The 8,433-nt window shown below is 37.5% G+C and overlaps 1 protein-coding gene across 4 annotated transcripts; it reads right to left on the bottom strand.

The window, feature by feature from the left end:
• Positions 1–497: 497 nt before the first annotated feature.
• LOC104804913 (polyol transporter 5-like) lies at positions 498–7,605 on the bottom strand. Of its 4 annotated transcripts, none has more exons than XM_010529291.2 (5): positions 7,399–7,605; positions 6,102–6,448; positions 5,269–5,568; positions 4,138–4,881; positions 498–703 (listed from the first exon to the last, which is right to left on the bottom strand). In XM_010529291.2, the coding sequence occupies exons 1-5, from the start codon at positions 7,526–7,528 to the stop codon at positions 638–640; spliced, it is 1,587 nt and encodes a 528-aa protein (XP_010527593.1). In that variant the 5' UTR covers positions 7,529–7,605; the 3' UTR covers positions 498–637. The 4 variants fall into 4 exon arrangements, with proteins under 4 accessions (XP_010527593.1, XP_010527591.1, XP_010527594.1 ...); XM_010529289.2 differs by lacking the exon at positions 498–703 and adding an exon at positions 2,952–3,059; XM_010529292.2 differs by lacking the exon at positions 498–703 and adding an exon at positions 3,508–3,676.
• Between the last annotated feature and the right edge of the window lie 828 nt (positions 7,606–8,433).

The following is an 8,433-nucleotide window of genomic DNA, read 5'->3' as shown; positions in this document are numbered from 1 at the left end:
ACCAGTTTCAAATTTCAACAACACTCAGATTCCGTCAGTGTCTGATCTTTCTACAGATCAAGTTCGTGAGCTATATGCTCAACTATCTGATAAGATGGCGTTTGTCAATGCCACAATCACTGCTGAAGGTGCAACAGAAACTCTGCCAGCATTCTCTGGTATGGATTCTGCATATCTTTGCTCAAGTTTAATACAAAATAATCAGTGTCTGATCTTTCTACAGATCAAGTTCGTGAGCTATATGCTCAACTATCTGATAAGATGGCGTTTGTCAATGCCACAATCACTGCTGAAGGTGCAACAGAAACTCTGCCAGCATTCTCTGGTATGGATTCTGCATATCTTTGCTCAAGTTTAATACAAAATAATGATATTGCTGCTGGTACTTGGATTGTTGATTCTGGAGCTTCAACACATGTTTGTGCGAATTGAAATTTATTTTCTGATCTACGTATTGTGTCTCCTGTCATAGTAACTTTGCCTAACAAGCATCACATCACAATCACTCATGCTGGGACAGTCACTATAAACTCATTCCTCACCCTTCACAATGTCTTGTTTGTTCCTACTTTTGCCTTTAATCTTCTCAGTGTCTCTGCATTACTCAAGCAGGACTCTGTTTCTGTAACCTTTACCTCTAATTCTTGTATGATTCAGCAGAACCTTTACATTCTGGATCCAAACTTTTCACCGGCACCACCTCCTACATCACCAAAAACCAAACACACGTGTAATGCACTCATTGCAGACACAAATATATGGCACCAAAGACTGGGCCACCCCTCCATATCAAGAATAAAGACTCTCTCCTCAGCCATCTCTCTCACCAAATGTGCAGAATTGACCCACTGTCAGACTTGTCATTTGGCCAAATAAAAACGTTTATCTTTTCCATTCAATAATCATGTATCAGAAAAACCATTTGATCTAGTTCATTTAGACATTTGGGGTCCATTCTCCACTCTTTCTGTAGATGGACATAGATACTTTCTCACAATTGTTGATGACTGTTCCCGAGCTACATGGGTCTATTTTCTCAATAATAAAAATGATGTGTTGCATTTGTTTCCTGCATTTGTTGCTATGATAGAGACTCAATACATGTCAAAAATAAAAATTATTCGTTCAGACAACGCACCTGAGCTGAGATTTACAGATTTCTGTCAGCAAAAGGGAATTATACATCACTTTTCGTGTGCTTATACACCAGAACAGAACTCAGTTGTAGAGAGAAAACATCAACACGTGTTGAATGTTGCACGAGCTCTGTTATTTCAGTCAAAGATACCTTTAGGATACTGGACAGATTGTGTGAGGACGGCTGTGTATCTGATCAACAGAATACCTTCTCCTTTGTTGAATCAGAAGACTCCGTATGAAATTCTGAATGGAAAGGAGCCAGTATACTCACATTTGCGGGTGTTTGGCTGTTTATGTTACAACACTACTATTCAGAAAGACAGGACAAAGTGTTCAGCACGAGCAAGAACATCAGTTTTTATTGGATACCCACCAGGCATCAAAGGTTACAAATTGCTTGATCCTGAGACATTTGAGGTATTTGTTTCTAGAAATGTCGAGACATTTGCGAACCTGATGATATTTTCCCCTCAACTACATTACCTTTACCCATCTCAGAACCCATTGAACCAGAAAGAGTATCAATTCCTCTACCACCTCAAACAAACTCCCTAGAACAACCCATATCAGACCAAAATATCAGACCAAAACGCCAAATCAAAACACCATCCTACCTATCTGAGTATCAGTGTTATGTTACTCAACATAATGCTGTAAACCCATCTATCACTACACCTTATCCACTTTCCTCCTTTGTTAACTACCAAAAGCTTTCCCCAAACTATTAGAAATTTACTTTAAACCTAAATCATGAAACAGAACCTCGACATTTCAAAGAAGCAGTAAATTCATCAGATTGGCAAAATGCAATGAATGAAGAACTTTCAGCATTAATTCAGAATGATACATGGTCTATTGTATCTCTTCCACAAGATCACAAGCCAATTGGTTGTAAGTGGGTGTACAAAATAAAGAGGAAAGCAGATGGCACTGTCGATAGATACAAGGCACGTTTGGTAGCAAAAGGATACACACAGCAAGAAGGTGTGGATTACACCGATACATTTTCGCCAGTTGCGAAACTGGTCACTGTCAAGGTTCTCTTAGCTCTAGCGGCAACACAGAATTGGTCCTTATCACAGATGGATGTCTCCAATGCATTTCTTCATGGAGATTTGGATGAAACTATATACATGAGTCTGCCACCAGGTTTCACATCAACAGATGGAATTCCTTTTCCGAAAAATGCTGTTTGTAAATTGCAGAAGTCCCTATATGGTTTGAAGCAAGCTTCAAGACAATGGTACCAGAAATTTTCATCTGTACTTTTGACAGCAGGGACAGTCACAAACAGACCACTCATTGTTTGTGATGAAGAACGATGATTCATTTGTGGCATTACTCGTATATGTGGATGACATTGTTATTGCTAGTAATAACAATGCAGCAGTAGATGAATTGAAAGGCCTGTTGAGGAGAAACTTCAACATTAAAGATCTTGGTCCCTTGCGTTTCTTCCTGGGTTTAGAAATAGCAAGGTCATCAGCAGGAATATCAGTCTGTCAACGCAAATACTGTCTGGATTTGCTGTCAGAGACAGGTTTATCTGGATGCAAGCCGGTCTCTGTTCCAATGGATCCTAATGTACATCTCAGTAAAGAAACAGGATAACTAATATCAGATTCATCGTCCTATCGAGCTCTGGTAGGAAAATTACTTTACTTGACGATTACAAGACCCGACATCAGCTTCCCTGTTCACAAGTTGAGCCAGTTCTTGTCGGCTCCAACCGATGAACACCTAAAAGCTGCACATAGGATCATCAGATATCTTAAGAATAATCCTGGTCAAGGATTGTTTTATTCATCAAAATCTGAATTGAAGCTTCAAGCGTTTGCTGATGCAGATTGGGGCACTTGTCCGGACACAAGACGTTCTGTTACTGGATATTTGGTCTTTCTCGGAGAATCCCTTGTATCCTGGAAATCCAAGAAACAGAACACAGTCTCAAGGAGCAGCACTGAAGCAGAGTATCGAGCTTTGGCAAATGCAACTTGCGAGATTGTGTGGTTGACAAATCTGCTACATGAACTTCACATTCCAGTTACATTGCCGGTAAACTTGTTCTGTGACAATAAATCAGCTCTGTATCTTGCATCAAATGCTGCGTTCCATGAAAGGACGAAGCACATTGAATTAGACTGCCATATTGTTCGAGAGAAGTTGCGGCAAGGACTGATCAATATTATGCATGTGAAGTCGGAGAAGCAATTGGCAGATTTTCTCACAAAGTCTCTACAGCCTGCGGTGTTTCATTCAATGATGGCGAAATTACAAACTTCAAGTCTATTTCTTCCTTCAAAGGAATCATAGACTTGAGGGGGGTATATCAGTGTATATAACATATATATATATATAAGCCGCTGGTAGAAGTAGAGGGTTTGTATTTCAAACAGAGTATTTAAACTCCAGTGTATTGAACAAACAGGTTAACGACTAAATACAAATCATTTTTCTCTCTCTAAGCTTTCTCTCTCTATAACTGTTCTCTCTCTACTGTCGAGTTCATCTTCTCCGGCGATCTTTCCGTCGTCATCTGAAAATATCTAATATCAATTGTGGGGTTTGTGATTTTTGTCGATTTTGTTTTTTAAAATTTGAGTATTAATTGATTATATCCACCTTTGGTAATTTATAGAAAAATTATAAAATCCAAAAAACCCAAACGCCAAATCAAAATATCCTTCAACCTACAACGTACAAAAAAAAATTGATTATAAAAGTTATAGAGTACTTATGTAATACTAAAACTTTACGTATTTACTACATTATAATAATGTCCTATTTTTTACTATATTAAATATTACTAAAAACTATATTATCTATTTCAAATTCTTAATTATCCATAATAAGATAAAAACGACTCTTAATATCACAAGCACAACTATATATATTATATTGCGCGAAATTCCGATACTTCTTGAAACATAAACATATATATATTTTTTTTTACACAAAAGGAAACAAATCATTAGTAGTTATTCCTTACTGTCTTACCTCAACCTCCATATGTTCCTTAGTCTTGGAACCTCTCCACCTGAAATTGTCGAAAAGCTCATCCATCTCCTCCAGCATCTTCCCCTTTGTCTCCGGCAAGAACGTGTAGAAGAACATCCACGCCGCCATGGCGAGCCCTCCGAACAAGAAGAAGGCTCCACCCGTGGTTATGGCCTTAGTCAAAGACAAGAATGTCATCGCTATCACGCCGCTCGTGACTCTGTTCACTATCAGTCCCATACTCATTCCTTGAGCTCTTAACCTCAGGGGGAAGATTTCTGAACTGTAAACCCATGTTATGGGGCCTAATCCCGTTGAAAACGTAGCCACGTACGTTATTGCGGTTGCCAAGCTCAGTCCTAATGCCCATATCATCTTCTTGTCCGGTCTGTGATCAATCACCGTTAGAGACATGGCTAGGGTTAGGAGAGATATAACCATTCCTCCGACGCTGCTTAGAAGTAAGGGCCGTCGTCCGATACGGTCTAGAAGGAACGTCGAAACCAGAATCGAAGTTGTCTTGACGGTCCCGATGGCTACCGTGGCTAGAAGCTGCTGCTTGTCGGAATTCAGGCCAGCGGTTTTGAATATCCGAGGAGAGTATAAGACGACGGCGTCGATGCCGGAGGCTTGCTGGAAGAAATGGATGCCGAAGGCGGCGACGAGAACACGGCGGACTGCCGGTGTTGGCCGGACAAGAAGCTCCTTCCACACTCCTTTGCCATGGCTGTTTCTCTTCTCAACCTATAGTTATCGTCGTACTTAATTAGTGCATACGAGTTGGATCAAAGTAGTTCCCATGCATAAGTTAATCGTAAATTAAATATAGGAATATGTAAATATTTATTAATTTTCTTTTCTTACTGGAATCTTTATAAGACACATGCAAGCACGTGTGTGTATATATATTGTTTCGTTTATTATTCATCCATCCGTGTTCATATTGAGTAATCCACAGTCTTTAAGGAATCTGAAACCGACCCTAAACCAAACCAAACAAGTCACATGCATACGTAAATCTAAACCCATCCATGCATGCATACGTAAATCTAAACCGATCGATGTATTCTATTTTTCGAACCCAATATGATTTTTCGTTAAAGACATCAAATTCAAACTTATAATGAGTACCTGAACGATGTCATCGTTGCAATCTTGAGGAATTCCGGCGACAAACTTGATGTCGGCGAGACGGAGATCAGCTTCCGAGTTGGAATCGGAGGTTCTGTAGAGGACTCGTTTGGCATCGCCGAGTCGACCCTGCATGACGAGCCACCGAGGTGACTCGGGCATTGCAAAGACGCCTATGGAGAGGAGAATCGATGGTATGGCTCCGACGCCTAGCATGAATCTCCATCCCAAGTGAAGCGGAAGCTTCGAGAATGCAAAATTCGATACGTATCCCAACAATATTCCTGCATTTACGAACACCTATATACTTGCAGAAAATAATGATCAGACGACTATGTTCCACAGTTTTTTAACATAAAAAAAAAATCATAGCTTATGTGGCATATATGTATGTGTATATGTGTAATTTTTATTAGTTAATATTATTTAAATTTAGGTGACTATATTGTGAATAAGATAAAATTATTGACATGTCAGCATTAGAATAGTCAATTTTTGTATCTAGAAATTTATTTGTCAATTTTTTAAAATTATATGTATTTTATTGTTAAATATAACAAGTATAAGATTTCGTAAGATTAAAAAAAAGTAAGTAATTAAAATTGGGATGAATAAAAAGTACAGTTTTTAACTCGAAAAATATAAAACATTCGATTTTATATTAATCGGTTTGTTTTGGTCCGAGTTTTATTTGGTTCCGATTTTTAATGGTAATTTTTTTTTGTTTATTCCGTTATTTTCATACTCTATTTATTAGAATTTTTTTATTCCATTTTTTAAAGAATATACGGATTCCATTTTCATTTGGGATGTGGGATATATGCTTAAAATACCTCGGGGAAGGAGTTGAGGAAGCCACGTGAGGATGCCGGAGAAATCTCGGCGGTGTAGACAGGGGCGATCATGCCGGCGAATCCGACGCCGAATCCGGCGACGAACCTTCCGAACATGAGGAAAGCGTAGTTGGTGGCGAATCCCATGAGGATTGCTCCGGCGAAGAATATTCCTCCGGCCAACACTATCGTATACCTCCGGCCGATCAAATCGGAGGTTCTTCCGGCGAAGCATGCTCCGACCACCGAATATATGTTGAGGATTCCGACAAGGATCTCGATTTGTCCGTCGCTTATCTTCAAATCTCTCTTAATGTATATGATTGCTCCACTCATCACTCCTATATCTGCACGTATTTTTCTCCCGTTCATTAATTTCCGCAGTATTTTTTAGAGAATGAATATACCAAAATAAATATCAACAAGTTATTTCGTTTTAAAAAAAAAGTTAGCGTTGTTCTTTATTTTCCATATTTGAGCAACTGAGAGTAATACGAACACATTAACAAATTGAGAGAGAGGACTCTTTCATTTTTATTGGTCATTTTAATCCATCTAATCCATCCGAATAGATTGGGAAATAATAATTTGTTAATCAACCTTGGCCAATCATTCTTTTTTATTTTTGTAAATCCCGATTGTTTTTTTATAACTCAAAAGTTCACCGAATTTTTTAAACAATTTTTGTACCACAATTAAATTGCACCGCTCCTCCCGCTATTCGAACATAAGACGTAAGAGCACGACTCTCCACTCGGCAAACACGTTTGGGTTCGGTTTATATATATATATATATAGAGAGAGAGAGAGAAAGGAGATCATATCCGAGTTGAAAATGTATCCAAAGAGGAAAAGACAAATGGTGGGGAGAAAGGTGGTTTTGATGATATGGTTGTGACTGAGTTTTGTCCGAATGCATTTTAATGTGTGTTATATGCATTGAAGTGCTTACTCTTTCAAACACCTATATATAAATTACAAAAAAAAAGTATTACCCTTATCAACACAAAAGTATTTCCCTTTATTAAATAAACTATTCTTTAGCTTTTGATGGAGCACAATACACATCCACTACCTCACAAAAACTCTAATCCTCATTTTGGTTTAAAGCCAAGCAATGAACCAAAAATAATTAGGGTTTACTCTATGAAGAATTTAGTCACGTGAATTATTTTTCCTAACTAAATACTAAGAAAAAAAAGAATATATTTTTCCGTAGTTTTTCAAAATCAAATCCAGAGTATAATCACCATTCATTAAATAAAAAAAACAGATAGAAAGAATTAAAGAAACTAACCATAACCAAGAAGAATTAAAGTCATAGAGACTAGAATAGCACACACAAAAGCAAACTTATTCCTCTTCGGTTTCTCCGGCGGACACAACTCCGCCGAGGCCACGTTTTCCGGCGACAGAACCGCCCTCATGTCCGAGAGAGAAGGAGAGGGAGAGAGAGAGAGAGGGAGAGATAGAGAGAGATGTGACGATTGAAAAAGTTATGTAGTGTGGTTGTGAGCATTGTCTTTATATGGACTGACATATCTATCTTGATGTCACACGAGAAGGGTGAAATCGTCCAAGAAAATATAGTTTCGAAAATAATCCACTAGCTCTGTGTTAGATATATACTATTTTCTTACTTGGAAGCCTCTGTTTCGTTTGAAGGGTCTTATCAACAGAAACCCTCGAACTCGTTGAGAGTCTTTTCTCACAGCTTTTAGTTTTGCATGCATCCTTCTTCAATATAATGAATATACTATCTTCTTACTTTGAAGTTTGCAATATTAAAATTAATATTTGCATGCTGTGGTTAAATTCATTGCGCATGTCGCAGTCGAAGAAAAATTTGCTTCCATTTACAAGTATTCAACCAATTAAATAAATGGAGTGCTCTTCGAGTACCCTAATGAAGATGACCACGACCACAACAATCGTCACAATAATAATTTAAGAAGTATGAATTAATCCAATAAGGTTGGTGGAAATTTAAGAAGAAATACCCGTGGAGTTGTTATAAATTTCTAAATATCTATATGATTTTTTTTGCAGCATAAATGTATATATATATCAACTATTAAAATCTTGAAAAAATAGCTTAAAAAATCATGAACTTCTGAAAAACTACCATAACAATACACCAACTTTTAAATTTCTACAAAAATACACAATTTTTTAAAATTAAATAAAACATGGTTGTAACCATGGTTATCGATTGTGCTAGAAATAGCTTCGTATATTTTTGTAAAAATTTGTAAAAGTTTAAAAGTTCGTATATTTTTATGGAAGTTTTTGAAAAATTCATAATTTTTAGACTATTCCACCTAAAATCTTT

Source organism: Tarenaya hassleriana, unplaced genomic scaffold, assembly GCF_000463585.1.
Source record: "Tarenaya hassleriana unplaced genomic scaffold, ASM46358v1 Cleome100, whole genome shotgun sequence".
NCBI lineage: Eukaryota > Viridiplantae > Streptophyta > Magnoliopsida > Brassicales > Cleomaceae > Tarenaya > Tarenaya hassleriana.
Note: the sequence above shows the minus strand (reverse complement) of the source record. Positions and strands in the feature narration are given on the sequence as shown.

Bases quoted from the DNA above. Each gene is read 5' to 3' on its own strand.
- LOC104804913 (XM_010529289.2), bottom strand. From the start codon at position 7,528: ATGAGGGCGGTTCTGTCGCCGGAAAACGTGGCCTCGGCGGAGTTGTGT. The intron at 5,569-6,101 runs GTATTTTAAGCA...GCAAGTATATAG, and splicing joins TCCTCAACTCCTTCCCCGAG to GTGTTCGTAAATGCAGGAAT. The intron at 3,060-4,137 runs GTAAGACAGTAA...TTGGATTTCCAG, and splicing joins AGGAACATATGGAGGTTGAG to GATACAAGGGATTCTCCGAG.